General features: G+C 37.5%; 1 protein-coding gene across 18 annotated transcripts in view; it reads right to left on the bottom strand.

Annotated features, from left to right (window-relative positions):
* The window catches only part of Pard3 (par-3 family cell polarity regulator), a 669,836-nt gene that overhangs the window by 159,056 nt on the left and 490,049 nt on the right, over window positions 1-20,731 (bottom strand). For all 18 annotated transcript variants that reach the window (XM_078023416.1, XM_078023399.1, XM_078023411.1 and 15 more), the window contains one exon: window positions 10,659-10,901. In XM_078023416.1, coding sequence (XP_077879542.1) covers window positions 10,659-10,901 — 243 coding nt within the window. The remainder of the gene's footprint in view (window positions 1-10,658; window positions 10,902-20,731) is intronic.

Below are 20,731 nucleotides of genomic sequence, written 5' to 3'. Positions count from 1 at the left end.
GTTGCTTCCATGTAGAGCTACCAAATTCACATTTCTGACTATAAGATCCAAGAAAATGATTAAGAAAGAAAAATTCTGAATTCTGCTTTCTTACTGAACAAAGAAAATCCAAGAAGAGATGCAGGCTACACTTCACGACTGTCAACTCTTTACACTGCCTACTCTCCCACAAAACCCAAAAATCTGAATAGTAAAGTTGATCAGATACTGATTACAAATTTTGGTGACATTTAGTGATGATAAGAGCTTGTACATTGTTCATACCAGAAATAATCTCTGAGAAGTTTCAAGTTTTGTATTTCCATTAGGATGATAAGTTAATGTAAGTGTCTTCTAGATATTTACGGGCATGTTATTTTATTGTCTGAATTTTAAGTTTACAAATATGAAGGCACCAAGAATTATACTACTTTCACTATCTCAACTTAATGATAATAGAGGCAAGCTAACTTCACATATAAACGATTCATCTCTGTGATGTGCAGACCAAAGATATTTGAACATGAACACTCAAAAGAACCCAGAATTTTGCAGTTCTTTTGATGATATGATGAACGCTTAGTTAGTACTTAGTTCATAGTGGTACATAAACACACTCAAATGAACTAACCATGTAGCCACAACCACCTTATTTATGATTTGTGCAAGAATTTAGATTATTTTAAAAAAATAGTATGGTCCCATTAATGCTGTTCATTTGAACATAATGGCTCTGCCATTTTGTTTGTATTTAATTTTGTAAAGACGTTTGGTTTTATAGTTGTATAATGGTTATAAACAGAAGGAATTTGGGTCTTATTATATTTTTATACATATTTAAATAGCATTATAATGAAAACATTTTAAACCAATGCTGCAGTATAAAGAGCTTATCTTTCCTTTAAAAAGGAGTTTCTGTACTACTCAAAATTGAGAAGCACTCTTCTACAGCTGGCTGTCTGACAGAAAAAGATGATGGGGATGATACCATTTTTTCCATACCAAGTTCATACTCAGGAACAGGTCAGTGAAGAAGTATTGTACAGGTAGAGTAGTTATCAACCTTTTGAATTAGTGATCAGTCACTCATTATCTAATGGGTATCTTATTCTCTGAAAAAAAATCAGAAAGCCAAACCTAGGTTTCTGTAATTCTTTTTTGAAAAAATAATCTCTCTGAGTAAAGCTGGTGAGGATTGGATTATAGCGATGTCTAAGGTGTGATTTTGAATTATTCACAGGTGTGACTAATCCTTTTTTTCTGAGATGTTTTCCTGAGTAGACTTTTGATAGCAATTAGTTAGGAGGCTGCTTCAGTTTTGGGTTAGTGTGGTGCACAGCAGAAGTCATGGGAAGGGATGTTGTAGCCCAGAGTAGAGGGGTTCTGAACATGGAAGCCCTTTAGAAAATGTGCAGAAATCTTCTGGCAGGATTCAGAGTCTTTTAGAACACTGGGGTTTAAAGCACCCACTTCTGATTATGAGTTGTTGGGAGATCCTTTCTGACTCTGGCTCTGGTCATGTGGGACTCCTGAGCTATGTAACTGCTCAAGCACATCCACTCTTTTTAACTAGATGTGGAAATGATGAATGCTTCATCAATGAACAATAATACATCGATTAATGATTTTGAAGTTCCTCCCAAAGTTACAAACTGGCAATGTTACTGTTACTAGTGTCCTTTCTCCCAGGAAAACACTTTCAATGAGACATTAAAACCGCCTTCAAATGCTGTTTGACCTTCTATAAGCAGCTTTCACAAATATGGCAGAAACAAGTTAAAAAGCTTTTGAAGGAAATGTCACTGTCACTGATAATAACTTCATTCTTTGAGTCCTGGCACATCTGTGTTAGTTAATAAGCAGGTGAACCTTCTAGGTCATCCTGGTAGAGGGGTTTAAATAAACTAGAAGCCTCCTTATTCACTCATTATCTTCTACATAAAATAGATTTTCTAAGAAAAAATAAATATTGAAATTACAACATAAAAAGGAAACATCAGAACAATAATCTGATCAAAATTTCACATTAATATCTGCTTCTTCACTTACTGTTGCTTGTTTTGTTTTGTTTTTCCATTTGCTATTTTTTTTTAAATGCTTCCTTCTGGGTTTGCCCAAGGTTTATATGTTGCATTTGCACACCTCTATTAAAAAAAAAAAAGCTGGAAACAAATAACTGAAATAGACTTCTTTTTTTTTTTTTTTTTTTTTTTTTTTTTTTTTTTTTTTTTTTTTATTGTTGGTCGTTCAAAACCTTACACAGTTCTTAATACATCATATTTCACAGTTTGATTCAAGCGGGTTATGAACTCCCAACTTTACCCCGTATACAGATTGCTGTATCACATCAGTTACCCTTCCATTGATTGACATATTGCCTTTCTAGTGTCTGATGTATTCTGCTGTCAGTCCTATTCTCTACTATCCCCCCTCCCCTCCCCTCCCCTCCCCTTTTCTCTCTACCCCTTCTACTGTAAATCATTTCTTCCATTTGTATTATCTTGTCTTACCCCTCCATTACATAGTTCTTGATATATCATATTTCACATTTTGATTCAAGTGGGTTATGCACTCCCATATTGCCCCTTATACAGCTTGCAGAATCACATCAGTTTCACTTCCATTGCTTTACATATTGCCATCCTAGTGTCTGTTGTATTCTGCTGCCTTTCCTATCCTCTACTATCCCCCCTCCCCTCCCCTCCCCTCCCCTCTTCTCTCTCTACCCCCACTACTGCAATTCATTCCTCCCCTTTGTATTATTTTTCCCTTTCCCCTCACTTCCTCTTGTATGTAATTTTGTATAAACCCGAGGGTCTCGTTCCATTTCCATGCTATTTCCCTTCTCTCTCCCTTTCCCTCCCACCTCTCAACCCTGTTTAATGATGGTCTTCTTCTTGTGCTCTTCTTCCCTAGTCTGTTCTTAATTACTCTCCTTATATCAAAGAAGACATTTGGCATTTGTTTTTTAGGGCTTGGCTAGCTTCGCTTAGCATAATCTGCTCTAATGCCATCCATTTCCCTCCAAATTCTATGATTTTGTCATTTCTTAATGCAGAGTAATACTCCATTGTGTATAAATGCCACAATTTTTTTATCCATTCGTCTATTGAAGGGCATCTAGGTTGGTTCCACAGTCTTCCTATTGTGAATTGTGCTGCTATGAACATCGATGTAGCAGTGTCCCTGTAGCATGCTCTTTTTAGGTCTTTAGGGAATAGACCCAGAAGGGGGATAGCTGGGTCAAATGGTGGTTCCATTCCCAGCTTTCCAAGAAATCTCCATACTGCTTTCCAAATTGGCTGCACCAATTTGCAGTCCCACCAACAATGTACAAGTGTACCCTTTTCCCCACATCCTCGCCAGCACTTATTGTTGTTTGACTTCGTAATGGCTGCCAATCTTACTGGAGTGAGATGGTATCTTAGGGTGGTTTTGATTTGCATTTCTCTGACTGCTAGAGATGGTGAGCATTTTTTCATGTACTTGTTGATTGATTGTATGTCCTCCTCTGAGAAGTGTCTGTTCAAGTCCTTGGCCCATTTGTTGATGGGATTATTTGTTATCTTATTGTCTAATTTTCTGAGTTCTTTATATACTCTGGATATTAGGGCTCTATCTGAAGTGTGAGGAGTAAAGATTTGTTCCCATGATGTAGGCTCCCTATTTACCTCTCTTATTGTTTCTTTTGCTGAGAAAAAACTTTTTAGTTTGAGTAAGTCCCATTTGTTGATTCTAGATGTTAACTCTTGTGCTATGGGTGTCCTATTGAGGAATTTGGAGCCCGACCCCACAGCATGTAGGTCGTAGCCAACTTTCTCTTCTATCAGATGCCGTGTCTCTGATTTGATATCAAGCTCCTTGATCCATTTTGAGTTAACTTTTGTGCATGGCGAGAGAAAGGGATTCAATTTCATTTTGTTGCATATGGATTTCCAATTTTCCCAGCACCATTTGTTGAAGATGCTATCCTTCCTCCATTGCATGCTTTTAGCCCCTTTATCAAATATAAGAAAGTTGTAGTTTTGTGGGTTGGTTTCTGTGTCCTCTATTCTGTACCATTGGTCCACCCGCCTGTTTTGGTACCAGTACCATGCTGTTTTTGTTACTATTGCTCTGTAGTATAGTTTGAAATCTGGAATCGTTATACCACCTGATTCACCTTTCCTGCTTAGTATTGTTTTTGCAATTCTGGGTCTTTTATTCTTCCATATGAATTTCATGATTGCTTTCTCCATTTCTATAAGAAATGCCGTTGGGATTTTGATTGGCATTGCATTAAACCTATAGAGAACTTTTGGTAATATCGCCATTTTGATGATGTTAGTTCTGCCTATCCATGAACAGGGTATATTTTTCCATCTTCTAAGGTCTTCTTCAATTTCTCTCTTTAGGGTTCTGTAGTTTTCATTGTATAAGTCTTTCACCTCTTTTGTTAGGTTGATTCCCAAGTATTTTATTCTTTTTGAGGATATTGTGAACGGGGTGGTTGTCCTCGTGTCCATTTCAGAGGATTTGTCGCTGATATACAGGAATGCCTTTGATTTATGCGTGTTGATTTTATAACCTGCCACTTTGCTGAATTCATTTATTAGCTCTAACAGTTTCTTTGTAGACCATATTGGGTCTGCTAGGTATAGAATCATGTCATCTGCAAATAGTGATAACTTAAGTTCTTCTTTTCCTATTTTTATGCCTTTAATTTCTTTCGTCTGTCTAATTGCTCTGGCCAGTGTTTCGAGAACTATGTTGAACAGGAGTGGTGAGAGAGGGCATCCCTGTCTTGTTCCAGATTTTAGAGGGAATGCCTTCAATTTTTCTCCATTCAGAATGATGCTAGCCTGAGGCTTAGCATAAATTGCTTTTACAATGTTGAGGTATGTTCCTGTTATCCCTAGTTTTTCAAGAGTTTTGAACATAAACGGATGCTGTACTTTGTCGAATGCTTTTTCTGCATCTATCGAGATGATCATATGGTTCTTATTTTTAAGTCTATTGATGTGGTGAATAACATTTATTGATTTCCGTATATTGAACCACCCTTGCATACCAGGGATGAATCCTACTTGATCATGGTGCACAATTTTTTTGATATGTTTTTGTATCCGATTTGCCAGAATTTTATTGAGGATTTTTGCATCTAGGTTCATTAGAGATATTGGTCTGTAGTTTTCTTTCTTTGAAGTGTCTTTGTCTGGTTTCGGAATCAGGGTGATGTTGGCCTCGTAGAATGAATTTGGAAGTTCTCCCTCTTTTTCTATTTCCTGAAATAGCTTGAAAAGTATTGGTATTAGTTCCTCTTTAAAGGTTTTGTAAAACTCTGCTGTAAACCCATCAGGTCCTGGGCTTTTCTTAGATGGTAATCTTTTGATGGTTTCTTCTATTTCCTCAATTGATATTGGTCTGTTTAGGTTGTCTATATCCTCCTGACTCAATCTGGGCAGATTATATGACTTAAGAAATTTATCGATGCCTTCACTATCTTCTATTTTATTGGAGTATAAGGATTCAAAATAATTTCTGATTATCTTCTGTATTTCTGAAGTGTCTGTCGTGATCTTGCCTTTTTCATTCCTTATGCTAGTAATTTGAGTTCTCTCTCTTCTTCTCTTCACTAGCATGGCTAAGGGTCTGTCAATTTTATTTATCTTTTCGAAGAACCAACTTTTCGTTTTGTCAATTTTTTCAATTGTTTCTTTTGTTTCGATTTCATTAATTTCAGCTCTGATTTTAATTATTTCTTGCCTTCTACTTCTTTTGCTGTTGTTTTGCTCTTCTTTTTCTAGAATTTTGAGATGAAGTATGAGATCATTTATTTGTTGGTTTTTTCTTTTTTTAAGGAATGAACTCCAAGCAATGAATTTTCCTCTTAGAACTGCTTTCAATGTGTCCCATAGATTCCGATATGTTGTGTCTGTGTTTTCATTATACTCTAAGAATTTTTTAATTTCCTCCTTGATGTCTTCTAAAACCCATTGATCATTCAGTAACCTATTGTTCATTCTCCAAGTGATGCATGATTTTTCCTTGCTTCTTTTATGGTTGATTTTTAGTTTCATTCCATTATGATCAGATAAGATGCATGGTATTATCTCCGCTCCTTTATATTGTCTAAGAGTTGCCCTGTGACATAATATATGATCTATTTTTGAGAAGGATCCATGTGCTGCTGAGAAAAAAGTGTAGCTGCTTGATGTTGGGTGGTATATTCTATATATGTCAATTAAGTCTAGGTTGTTAATTGTGTTATTGAGTTCTATAGTTTCCTTATTCAACTTTTGTTTGGAAGATCTGTCCAGTGGTGAGAGAGGTGTGTTGAAGTCTCCCATGATTATTGTATGGTGGTCTATTAGACTCTTGAACTTGAGAAGAGTTTGCTTGATGAACGCAGCAGCACCGTTGTTTGGGGCATATATATTTATGATTGTTATGTCTTGTTGGTGTATGGTTCCCTTGAGCAGTATGTAGTGTCCTTCTTTATCCCTTTTGATTAACTTTGGTTTGAAATCTATTTTATTTGATATGAGTATGGACACTCCTGCTTGTTTCCGCAGTCCATATGAGTGATATGATTTTTCCCAACCTTTCACCTTCAGTCTATGTATATCCTTTCCTATCAAATGCGTCTCCTGAAGGCAGCATATTGTTGGATCTTGTTTTGTGATCCATTCAACTAGCCTGTGTCTCTTAATTGGTGAGTTTAAGCCATTAACATTTAGGGTTATTATTGAGATATGGTTTGTTCTTCCAGCCATATTTGTTTATTAATGCTGTTAAACCTGATTTGTTTTTCTCTTTGATTTTTCCCCCCCTTTACTGTCCTACCTCCCACTGTTGGTTTTCATTGTTGTTTTCCATTTCCTCTTCCTGTAGTGTTTTGCCAAGGATTTTTTGAAGAGATGGTTTTCTAGCTGCAAATTCTTTTAACTTTTGTTTATCATGGAATGTTTTAATTTCATCTTCCATCCTGAAGCTTAATTTTGCTGGATACACGATTCTTGGTTGGAACCCATTTTCTTTTAGCGTTTGAAATATGTTATTCCAGGATCTTCTAGCTTTTAGAGTCTGTGTTGAGAGATCAGCTGTTATCCTGATTGGTTTACCCCTAAATGTAATCTGCTTCCTTTCTCTTGTAGCTTTTAAAATTCTCTCCTTATTCTGTATGTTGGACATCTTCATTATAATGTGTCTAGGTGTGGATCTCTTATGATTTTGCACATTCGGCGTCCTGTAGGCTTCTAGGATTTGGGGTTCTGTCTCATTCTTCAAGTCTGGGAAGTTTTCTCGTATTATTTCACTGAATAAGTTGTCTATTCCTTTGGTTTGGAGCTCTGTGCCTTCCTGTATCCCAATGACTCTTAAGTTTGGTCTTTTGATATTATCCCATATTTCTTGGATGTTCTGCTCATGGTTTCTTAGCAGACTTGCTGAGCTGTCTATGCTCTTTTCAAGTTGAAATACTCTGTCTTCATTGTCTGATGTTCTATCTTCTAAGTGATCCACTCTGCTGGTAGTTTTCTCGATTGAGTTTTTAAGTTGGTTTATTGCTTCCTGCATTTCTAGGATTTGTATTTGTTTGTTTTTTATTTCCTCTATCTCCCTGTGAAATTGATCTTTTACTTCCTGGATTTGTTTATGAAGTTCCTTGTCAATGTGATCTTTCATTGTCTGATTTTGCTGTCTCATGTCTTCCTTGAGACTCCAGATCATCTGAAGCATGTATATCCTGACCTCTCTGTCTGACATTCCATCTGTTGCAGCTATTACCTCTTCTAGAGTTGAGTTGACCTGCATTGCCTGTGGTCCTTTCTTTCCTTGTCTTTTCATACTGCTGGCGTTTCTTACTGCTTGGTGAAGCTGTTGTGTTTTTGAGATTTTCCCTCTATTTATTTATATTGCTCTTGTATAGTTGAAAAGTCTCCCTTGCAGGACAGATGGTGGCTGTGATCCTCCACCAATTGGTGCGATCTGTCTACCACGCTGGCGGGCCCTAGGTCTGCTCTGCTGGCCGGTCGAAGGTCCGCCTACCCAGCAGGCGCGAGGGGCACCTCTGTCTCTCCGTAGGTTGCTGGGCCTAACCTCCCGATGGGTCCCTGGTATGCCTACCTTGCAGGCACTGGGGGTGGCGCTGGCTCCGGCCGCAACAAGCCGCTGGGCCTGATCTGCCGTTGGTCGCAGTCCCGCCTACCTTGCAGGCACTGGGGGAGGGGACGGGCCTGCCCCACAGAAGGCCGCTGGTGGGTCGCAGGACCCTGTTCCCTGCAGGCGCGTGTGTCAGCTCTGTCTCTTCGCAGATTGCTGGGCCTGACCTGCCTGTGGGTCGCCGGTTCTCCTACTTTGCAGGCACTGGGGGTGGGGCCGGCTCCGGCCCACAACCAGCCGCTGGGCCTGATCTGTCGCTGGTCGCAGTCCCGCCTACCTTGCAGGCACTGGGGGAGGGGACTGTCCTGCCCCTCAGCAGGCCACTAAGCCTGATCTGCTAGAGGTGACAGTCCCGCCTACCTTGCAGGCTCTGGGGGAGGGGACGGGCCTGCCCCACAGAAGGCCGCTGGTGGGTCGCAGGACCCTGTTCCCTGCAGGCGCGTGTGTCAGCTCTGTCTGTCCGCAGATTGCTGGGCCTGGCCTGCCCGTAGGTCGCCGGTTCTCCTACCTTGCAGGCACTGGGGGTGGGGCCGGCTCCGTCCCCAACCAGCCGCTGGGCCTGCTCTGCCGGTGGTCACAGTCCCTCCTACCTTGCAGGCACTGGGGGAGGGGACGGGCCTGCCCCACAGAAGGCCGCTGGTGGGTCGCAGGACCCTGTTCCCTGCAGGCGCTTGTGTCAGCTCTGTCTCTTCGCAGATTGCTGGGCCTGACCTGCCTGTGGGTCGCCGGTTCTCCTACTTTGCAGGCACTGGGGGTGGGGCCGGCTCCGGCCCACAACCAGCCGCTGGGCCTGATCTGCCGCTGGTCGCAGTCCCGCCTACCTTGCAGGCACTGGGGGAGGGGACTGTCCTGCCCCTCAGCAGGCCACTAAGCCTGATCTGCTAGAGGTGACAGTCCCGCCTACCTTGCAGGCTCTGGGGGAGGGGACGGGCCTGCCCCACAGAAGGCCGCTGGTGGGTCGCAGGACCCTGTTCCCTGCAGGCGCGTGTGTCAGCTCTGTCTGTCCGCAGATTGCTGGGCCTGGCCTGCCCGTAGGTCGCCGGTTCTCCTACCTTGCAGGCACTGGGGGTGGGGCCGGCTCCGTCCCCAACCAGCCGCTGGGCCTGCTCTGCCGGTGGTCACAGTCCCTCCTACCTTGCAGGCACTGGGGGAGGGGACGGGCCTGCCCCACAGAAGGCCGCTGGTGGGTCGCAGGACCCTGTTCCCTGCAGGCGCGTGTGTCAGCTCTGTCTCTTCGCAGATTGCTGGGCCTGACCTGCCTGTGGGTCGCTGGTTCTCCTACTTTGCAGGCACTGAAATAGACTTCTTACAAAACTGTATCAAACAAATTACACACATGCCACAGATAAAATAATTCCAGTGCCATCTTTTGTCTTGCAAGGGATCTTAAAGTATATCCCCAGGACCAGTGGTGCTAACATCAAACTTAGAATTTATAAGAAATGTCAATCCCTGGGCTCCACTCCAGACAAAATGCTAGAAGACAGTCAACCAATCAGTGCTTTAAGAAACCTTCAGGTGACCCTAAAGCTCATGAAGGCTTGGGAATCACTGATTTTTAAGTGAAACCATGTATAATGTACGGAGCCCAGCTCCCACACACAGCAACAATAATAACATGGTGAGTGAAGTGTTTATGATAATACTATGCATATGTTTGACATAAAAGAAATGAGTATTATTTTCTTCATGAGCTAAAATCCATCTGGTGCTTGATTATACAAATGGAAGAATGGAAAAAGATCTGTTTAAAATTATGTCAGTTAAAACTTGAAATACACATGTATCCATCTGAAATAAACATACAGCCAACAGTATATAGACATTAGTAAGGATATAACCAATAAATAACTGCCCAAAACATACAGATATTTGTAATTACATAACCAACACACACACACACACACACACACACACACACACACACACATCTCCATAGAGTCAGTTAAATTTTTAAATAACTATAGAAATCAAATACAGTCAACATTGTACTCCTGTATGTTTTATTGGTAAATATAAATCAGACCTGTGCTATGTGACTGTTAATTACCAATTTCAAAACTGGCTCTGCTGTATTTCTCATTTACTAATTCTTTCATAATATAAAATTATGTTACCCAAAAAGGTGGCCCTTCTAAATCATAACTGGAACAAATCATGTCATTCTTCACCTAGTTAATTACCCTAACTGGAGCCTCTCCTAGCAATAAAAGCAAATATTGCTTAAGTAGAAGGGCCATAATTTCAAGTTTGCTTTTTATTTGAGTTATAAACTAAAGGTTGGTTCTTAGGCCTAAAACTGTTTGAAGAACAGGATGAAATATGTTGGAATCATTAGAAAAGCTATCAAAACCTCTTGCTGCTCTCTCCATTAGGCTTCGATTTGTGTAAATTCAATACTTTAGACACAACAGCTTTTAAAAAGCCATTAATAACAGGCAGTTCAGGTTTGAGGATTGATGAACAATCTACTCCCTTGTCAAAAACTATATAAAAGCTGATTTGAAAGCAATACCAGGATCGCCCCTGGAGCCTACCTGTCTACAGGTGAAGGTTTGGAATTCCGCGGCTTCTTCACTTGAGCATACAAAGCATCCATCATGTGCCCTTCTCTTGGGCTCTGGGGCCTGGTGTTGAGAGCCAGAGAACCTTCATAAGAAGACATTCCCCCATACATCAACTCGTCGTCACAGCCGAATGTGCGATGAAAATCTTGGATTTCAGCATAGTCACGTTCTCGAGCTTGTCGCTCCCTAAATTCTCGAGTTTTGGCTTGAATCCTGTAAAATTATAACAAAGATGAAATAAGAGAAACTATTCCATCTCGAAAACCTACATACAGAAGCATTCACCAAAACATGTTGTAAAATACATTTTATCCTGTGCAGCTACCGGAAGAGCAGAGGTATTAAATGCTAAGTTATATATATTTTATATTGTCAAGTAATGCCATGTATGCTAAAAAATAATTTCAGATACTTTTTATTCACGTCAATAAGAAACACTCATAATTTAAATCTTAGGTTTACATTTTCATGTATTAACTAGCATTAAAAAATCATCGTGAACAAAGGGACTCTGGCATCTACCTGCATAGTGTGAGGCATGACATGATTAAGGCAAGAATTGATTTTTTTAAAAGTTACACATATACGCTATATGAGTGTGTGTGTATTTTAAATAAGCATAAACATTAAACATACTACAGTTTAAACATGAATTCACACTGTTCATGTCATTAATAGCAAAAAGTGATTCCACCTTAATGAAAGTGGTGTTGATTTCATGTGATATATACAGAACTAGAGAATTCTGAGTTTAAGGACAAGAAATACACATCCAGTCAAATTCTGAAATAAATTTGACTGCATTAAAATTAACAAGCAGCCAGATGCAGTGGGACATGCATATAATGCTAGTGGCTCAGGAGGCTGAGGCAGGAGGATTGCAAGTTGAAAGCCAGCCTCAGCAACTTAGCAAGGCTCAAAACAACTTAGTTCTCACTGTCTCAAAATAAACAGGGCTTGGGATGTGGCTCAGTGGTCTGGCACCCTTGGGTTCAATCCCTGGTACCTAAATAAATAAATAAAAGTAGGCCTTATCTGACCACTTTTACTGAACATATATTCAATTTACTAAGGTTTTATTAAATTATTTATTAAAGTATTTACAATATATTGATATAATTTATGCCATATATTAATGTTAGTTACCTAAAAATAATTAGCTATCAGTAGAATTTTGATGATTTTTGATGGAAAAATATTTTTGTTGCACGCTTACAAATTGAAATAATTATTTCAAAAACAGTAAAGTCTTGGAGAAGACGTGGGGAAAAGGGAACCTTTACATGCTATTGCTGGGAATGTAAATTTATCCAATTATCATGAAAAATATTATGAATGGTCTTCAGAACTCTAAAATTAGAACTAACATATAGTTCAGCAATCCCACTGCTAGGTATATATCCAAAGGAAATGAAATCAGTATATCATAAAGACATCTGTACTTAAATGTTTATTGCAGTTCTATTCACAAGGGCCATAATAAGGAATTGACCTAAGTATTCAACAATGGATGAACTGATAAATAAAATAGTGCATATATTCCCAGTGGAATACTATTCAACCACAAAAATGAATGAAATTCTGTCATTTGCAGCAACATGGATGAACCTGGAGAACATTATGTTAAATGATAGAAAAATACTGCATAATCTCACTCATATGTGGAAATGAGAAGTTAATCTCAAAGAAGTAATGAATAAAATAGTGTTTACCAGAAACTAGGAAGGAAAAGGAGGGATAGAGGTCAGTCAATAATTTGAAGTTATAATTAGAAAGGGAAAAAACATTTTAGTATTCTGTTGACTACTAGAGTGACTACAGTTAACAATGACATATTGTATATCTCAAAATAGATGTTCCCACCATAAAGAAATGACAATTGTTTGAGGAAATGGAAATCATAGTTAATCCTTCTTTAAGCTTTACACAATATTTACTTGTATCAAAACATTACATTGTATCCCATTACTATATAATGTGCTGCTGAAGGAAATCAAAGAATTTCTTAAAACAACAACAACAAAAAAGACTTGTAACTTTGTTCATGGATGGAAAGATTCTATGTGTAAGTCAATGTGCCTGAAACTGATAAAGGTTTAATGAAGATCCTATAAAAATCCAAGCAATATTTTTGTAGATATTGACAATATTATTTTAAAATCTATACTGGGTTGGGGTGTTGCTTAGTGATAGTGTGTGTGCTTAGTGTACACGAGAACCTGGTTTTGAGTCTCAGCACCACAAAAAAAAAAACAATAAAAATGAGATAAAATTAATATGGAAGGACAAAAGATAGAATAGTAAAACAATTGTGAAAAAGAACAAAGAAAAAGAAATCACGCCTCTAGAATGTAAGAGATAAAATACAGCTACTCTAATATAGACTGTATAATACTTTTAGAAAGACAGATGCATAGATCAGTGGAACAGAATAAAGAACCCAGAAGTTGACAACTATGGTCAACTAATTTCTCACCACCGTGCAAAAACAATTCATTAGAATAAATGGATTTTTCAACAAATAGTAATGAAGCAATTGGATACCAATAGGGAGGGGGGAAATCCTGAAATTAAGTTTCACACCTTATGCAAAAATTAATTCAAAATAGATCATAGATTTACAGAGATCCTTCGTCTAATAGAAGAAAAAGTAGGCCCTAATCTCCATCATGTGGGATTAGGCTCCAACTTCCTAAATAAGACTCCTGTGGCACAAGAATTTAAATCAAGAATCAATAAATGGGATGGATTCAAACTAAAAAGTTTCTTCTCAGCAAAAGAAACAATCTATGAGGTGAATAGAAAGCCTACATCTTGGGAGCAAATCTTTACCCCTCACACATCAGATAGAGCACTAATCTCTAGGGTATATAAAGAATTCAAAAAGCTAAGCACCAAAACAACAAGTAATCCAATCAATAAATGGGCCAAGAACCTGAAGAGACACTTCTCAGAAGATGATGTACAATCAATCAACAAAAAAATGAGAAAGGTTCATCATCTCTAGCAATTAGAGAAATGCAAATCAAAACCACTCTAAGATTTCATCTCACTCCAGTCAGAATGGCAGCTATTATGAAGACAAACAAGAAGTGTTGGCGAAGATGTGGGGGAAAAGGTGCACTTATACACTGCTGGTGAAACTACAAATTGGTGCAGGCAATATGGAAAGCAGTAAGGAGATTTCATGGAAAATTGGGAATGGAACCACCATTTGACCCAGCTATCCCTCTCCTCCGTCTATACCCAAAGGACTTAAAAACAGCATACTACAGGGACACAACCACTTCAATGTTTATAGCAACACAATTCACAATAGCTAAACTGTGGAACCAACCTAGGTGCCCTTCAGTAGATGAATGGATAAAAAAAAATGTAGCATACATACACAATGGAATATTACTCAGCAATAAAAGAGAATAAAATCATGGCATTTGCAGGTAAATGGATGGAGTTAGAGAAGATAATGCTAAGTGAAGTTAGCCAATCCCAGAAAACCAAATACTGAATGTTTTCTTTGATATAAGGAGGTTGATTCATAATGGGATAGGGAGAGGGAACATGGGAGAAATAGACGAACTCTAGATAGGGCAGAGGGGTGGGAGGGGTAAGGAGGGGGCATGGAGTTATTAATGATGGTGGAATGTGATGATCATTATTATCCAAAGTACAGGTATTAAGACACGAATTGGTGTGAATATACTGTGTATACAACCAGAGATATGAAAAATTGTGCTCTGTATGTGTAATAAGAATTGTAATGCATTCCACTGTCATATATAAATAAAAAATAAAAAAGAATTTAAAAAATTAATTACTTATAAATAAAGACTTTATATTAGTTTGGTAAAAAAATAAATAAAATAAAAATAGATCATAGGTTTAAATGTAAAACTACAAAAATTAATCAGGAAATATAGAATAATATCTTTAGGATCTAGTTTTTGGTGAAGAGTTCGTAGAAATGATACCAAAACTGCTACCCATAAAATAAGAAAATATATAAATTCAACATCACAAAAATTACAAACTCTTCTTCTGTGAAAAGTTCTATTTAGAAGATAAAGAGAGAGGTGCAAATGGGGAGAAAATATCCACAAATCACTTATCTCACAAAGTCTAAAAAATATTCATAATGCAACAATAGGAAAACAATCCATAGGCCAAAAATACAAAGGAAGATTTCACTGAAGAGGATATATAGCTGACAAATAAAGACACAGAAGAATGTTCACCATCACCTGCCATTAGGGAAATGCAAATTAAGACTACCATGAGCTACATTAGATACCTAGTAGATCAGTTAAAATAAAAAATAGTAAGCTGGGAATGGAACCACCATTTGACCCAACTATTCCCCTTCTCGGACTATAGCCAAAAGACCTTAAAAGAGCATATAACAGGGACACAGCTACATCAATGTTCATAGCAGCACAATTCACAATAGCTAGACTGTGGAAGTAACCCAGATGCCCTTCAATAGATGAATGGATAACAAAAAATGTGGCATTTATACACAATGGAATATTACTCAGCACTAAAAAATAACAAAATCATGGCATTTGCAGGGAAATGGATGGCATTAGAGCACATTATGCTAAGTGAAGCTAGCCAAACCCTAATAAACAAATGCAGAATGTCTTCTTTGATATAAGGGGGGGGGGACTCAAAACAAAGCAGGGAGAAAGAGCATGAGACAAATATTGCCATTAAATAGGGATGAGAGGTGCATGAGAATGGGAGAGAGAAGGGGAATTGCATGGAAGATGGTAGGAGACCCTCATTGTTATGCAAAATTACATATAAGATAGTGTGAGGAGGAAGAAAAAAGAGAGAGAGATATGTGTCACAGTAGATTGGGTAGAAAGAGGTGATGGGAGGGGAGGGGAGGCGGGGGGATAGGAAGGGTAGCACAATACAATAGACACTAGTATGGCTCTCTATATAAACGTGGCTATATAACCAATGTGATCCTGCAATCTGTACATGTGGAAAAATAAGATTATGTACCCCATTTGAATCAAATGTATGATATGTCAAGATCATTGTAATGTTTTGAGCAACTAATAAAAAAATAAAAAATAAATAAAAATTTTAAAAAATAATAAATAGTGACAATATCAAAGATGGGCAAGGATAAAAGGAAACTAGGTCTCTTACACACTGCCATTAAATATTAGATAGTACAGCCACCCTGGAAAGCAGTTTGGTAGCTTCTTAAAAATTAAACACACTTAACATACTACCCAGCAATTGAACTTCTGGGTATTTATCCCAAAGAAAGAAAATTTACGTCCAAGAAAAAATCTGCACACAATTGTTCATAGCCATTTACTTCAAAATCAGAAATAACAGAGATATTGCACAACAGGCAAGAAAAAAAAAAAAAGAAAACTGGGGTTCATCTGTATCACAGAATATCACTCAATGTCAATTTCCTGGCTCTGATGTATCCTTCAGTTAAATCAGTTGTAACCACTGGAGTTCCTAGATGAAAGTACATAACACCTCACTGTACTATCTTTGCAACTTCTATGAATCTAAAATAATTTTAAAATAGTTTTTTAATTCTAGAAAAGTGTCACATGCTACTTATCTCCTTACGCCTAGCTATCACCATTACTTCAGTCTTGATTTTCAAAATGTTGGACTCTGAGGGTCAGATTTCCCTAGTTTTTCTTATTTTGCAGCTATAAAATGAAAATACTTAAATTCACCTAGCCCAGTTTTACTCAGCAGGCATCTAGTGACATTTAAGAAGGAGCTATTTGTGGTTGTACAGGATACCTAGCACAACAGGGATTCCAGGCACACGCAATTAAGCAGTGTCCCTGAGCAATGGGGACAATCAAAAGTGTTTTTCATATTCCCAGAACTTTGGAGAAGAACCTTATTTCCTGAGTTGAGAACTAATGACTTCCTTAGATCAAGAGAATACTGGAAAACGAGGAATTTTTATCAGGAGATCCCAGATCCAAATAAACATAAGTCCCACGGACAGAATACACAAGAGAAATAGCAATTCAAAGTCTAATGTCAAATTTAGCTAAAATTATCAGAGCTTTTTTATTATACACTACTTACCTATTTAAGAGCAATTTTGATAGAAATGCTTTTATAAAAGTTATGTTATTATAAAAGCCAGTTATCACTAAATTCTAAACATCCATGATGGAAAGTCTACATTAAGTTGAGAGATAGTTTTATTGTTTGCAACACACTGTCTTTTTGACTGGATTCAGTCAGGGGAGAAAAAAAATAGCTAGCAGAAAGAAGGAAATTAGTTCTTTCTTTAACACAACAGGATATTAACTTGAAGCTCAATTCTCACTTATCCAACAACCCACTTTACGACTGTATTTGGTCATTATCAGAGAATCAAATAATCATAGGAAATATCCAGTGGTCCTCAGCATTCACATAAGTCTTGAAGTTTGAGAACATGATGAATTTTGATGGAAAAATAGATATAAACATCATTATATAAATATAAAGTCCAAATTTTTAAATTTGGAGAACCTTCCAAACCAAAGGAGTGGGCTGGGATTGTGGCTCAGTGGTAGAACGCTTGCCTAGCATGTATGAGGCACTGGGTTCTATTCTCAGCACCACATACAAACAAAAAGTGGAAATAATCCATTTGGAAGTACAGTACTCCTAGGAAGTTATCATAAAAAGAGAATGGGAACATAGTCTTCTCAAAGTAAGCACATTCCCAAATAATCTCCCCAAACTTCTTGTACCCCAGTTTAATTATATACTGATGGTCCTGGATTTGAATGCTCTTCTTTTTCCAAACTACACACACACACACACACACACACACACACACACATTCACTGAGGGTCAGTTTCTAAGAGGTCATTATCTCCAAAGAAACACTCATCAGCCTGAGGTATTATTCACAAAGCACAGCTCTTAATTGCTTTCTTTTACCCAAATTGAATCCAATGAACATCACAGTCCCACCTATACTACCTCCTAAAAACACTGATTTTTTTTCTCTTTAAGCTTCAATAATACAAGAAATCATATTTTTATTGCTTACCTTGTCATCAACAATGTATTTTATCCCCAAGTTTTGAAGGCTGATCACAACATTCCTTTTAACTAACCGGGTGACAGTTTATGCTGGTCATGAAAACCTTAGCATAAAACTGTAGCATCCCTATGATCCACCAAGGGAGGATTGCTACTGCAAAGGCTAATCAACCCAGTTACCAGCCTGAACTACAGTGCACTTCAAAGTTCATTCTAAAAATGAATGCTAAAAAAAATTTGCTAAGCAAATGACAGAGAAAATCCAATTTTAAAAACTAGAAGTGTACTGTAGGTTTTGGGAGCAAAGTTAATAAAAGTCACTGATTTTCTTTATTATACTCTTCTATAGTTGAATGTCTTATTTATTACAAAGTAGACTTTGTAAGACTACCAGCACTTCTTCTCATAGTGATTTGTTAGAAGTTGACCCCCCCCACAAATATTTTTCTGTGTAATTTGAAAAAAAAAGAGAACATTCAAATCTATATTATATATTTCATTCTTTGTGGAGAAACTTAGTTCAAAAAAAATAATATTTGGCTCAGGGGAAAAAATATTTTCAGTGTCCTAATAAAAATACCATAGTTTCTTAAGGAAACTTTAAAAAGAGATAGTATCTTGCAGTTGAGCTCCTAATGGTTCCAGATGGTCAATGCTATAAAAGGACACCCCCTCCATTCTTTTATTGTGACCCCAAGGTCACAAATTATCTCTAAGATGTAGGAGTCATTAGTTTTCCTCAACAGTCAGGTTGTTGCTCAGCATTATCCATTCCATTTATCTCAGACCAACCCTCAGCAATGACAGAAGAAATGGATTAGTCCAAAACTTAGCCAAAGAAATAAATGTCTATTGCTTTATGCATCCCAGAGAGTCCTTCCCAATTACAAACAAAAGAACTATTCTGAGGTTTAAATTAGTGCAAGCAGCTGTAAGAACTGACATTGATGGACAATAGCATATACTATTTCCCTATCCTTGAAATCTGAAGAAAAAAATTGAAACAACAATTAAAACGTTTTATCAAGACTTAAAAAATAGTGAAGAACTTATTATTTCAGTTTGTTATGTTGAAACATAAATATTCACACCTTTCCTTTTTGTAAAAAAAAAGTCTTTTCCATTATGATAATGAAATTGCCTTGAACCTGCATAGAAAATAATACACAAAATAATGTAATATACTAAATAAAGTAATAAGGTTAATTTCTTTCCTGCTGTCACTAAATTCATGCTAACAGTCTCTCTTCAGCTTGACATCAATTAATGATTTTAATTCTAGTCTCTTGTCACAGTGCTCACCACCCTTTTCTCTAATTAAAATGGATGATGCATGATGAAGATAAAACACACAAGACTTCTGTTCTTGTAACATTTCTATTCATTAGTATTTTTGCTTTTTACAATAAATGGCTTTTAGCACTAATTGCAGTAGACCAAAATGAAAAGAACTTTTTTATGACTACGAAGTATAGTCTTTACATATCCAGGAAAGGTAGGATGCATGGGAATCACAACTGCCTGATCAACTCTTCAGGATAGAAAAATCACTGCTGTACTAAAATTACTCAGTTAGATCACAAAATGCCTCTACCTCCAAAGATAGGAAGCTTCTTCAATAAAAGGTACATTTAAAAAAGAAATAAAGACTAGAACACATAGAAATTGGCCTTTAATTTATTTTATTTATATTTTTGGGGTGATGTAGACTGAACTCTTCCCATATTCAATCCCTATACCATGGTGTCTAGGCAGTCTTTTTTGTTGTTGTTTTGGTACCAGGGATTGAACCCAGGGGAGCTTAACCACTGAGCTACATCCCCAGTCCTTTTTTATTTTTTATTTTGAGACAGGCTGTAACTAAATTGCTTGGGGCCTTGCCAAGTTGCTGAGGCTGGCTTTGATCTTGTGATCATTCTTCCTCAGCCACGAAAGCCACTGAGATTATAGGTGTCCACCACCATACCCAGAAAGGGATGGATAGTCTTTTAAGTGCTTGAATTCTTTAAAAATTATGATTGTGTTACTAGTAAGTAACACTGTGAATACCTTCTTTTATCTGTTTCTCAACTTTCACCATTGTATATTTTAAAACTGATATCATCTCATTAGTATTAATGAGATGCAATTTCACTTGTCCCCCCACCTACTATAATTTTGCTAAATCGGACATATTGTTGGAAACTAGACCTAGCCCCCAAACTGTCATCTTTAGGGAACATTCACTGTTAACTCTGGGCCCACTGGTCTGCCCTTTGCAAAGCTCTGCAGTCATAGATTCACAACTCACTGTCTTACATATTTTCTTTTGGCACTGCTGGGCTAGAAGTGAGGGCCTTGTGCATGCAAGGCAGCACTGTGCCACGAGCTACAACCCCAGCCTTTTGGTCAATTTTTAAAATGTTAACACATTACATGTTTTCTCTTAATGAAGGTAAGGAAACAATGTCAAAATGAAATAAATGTTGGTAAAATTAGGAAGAGAGAATTCTAATGAATGGGAGCTGTATGCAGAATGCCAGAAAAACTTGCCAAATGACAAACCAAGAACTAAAAGTGTTAAAGACACAGATAGCTCAACAGTCTAAGGCTAAAAACCCAAGGCTTCAAATGATGATTATAACATTGAATAATGGATTTGAAAATACTTCTCATGACTGGGAGGATTTTATAAGAAATTCATTAACTTTTTCATATCTCCACTACAAGCATCAGAATTCTTGGAAATATTTCCAAGCACAACTTACTATATAGATATAGATAATAATATTGTAACAACTATAACTTTGCCAAATAAATATAAAATGTGAGCCAGCTACCATTATAATACTCACTTAAAAGAATGAATAACATATGACATAAATATTATATGAGAGTTAAGGAATTTGGCCAGAAATATACGCTACAATTTCATCTTTCAGACTGTCTTTAATTCTTTCTGTCCTTATCTATCTATTCACATACACATTACCCTGTTCCAGAAAATATTCAACATGATTATC

Source organism: Ictidomys tridecemlineatus, chromosome 10 (genome assembly GCF_052094955.1).
Source record: "Ictidomys tridecemlineatus isolate mIctTri1 chromosome 10, mIctTri1.hap1, whole genome shotgun sequence".
Taxonomy (NCBI): Eukaryota; Metazoa; Chordata; class Mammalia; order Rodentia; family Sciuridae; genus Ictidomys; species Ictidomys tridecemlineatus.
Note: the sequence above shows the minus strand (reverse complement) of the source record. Positions and strands in the feature narration are given on the sequence as shown.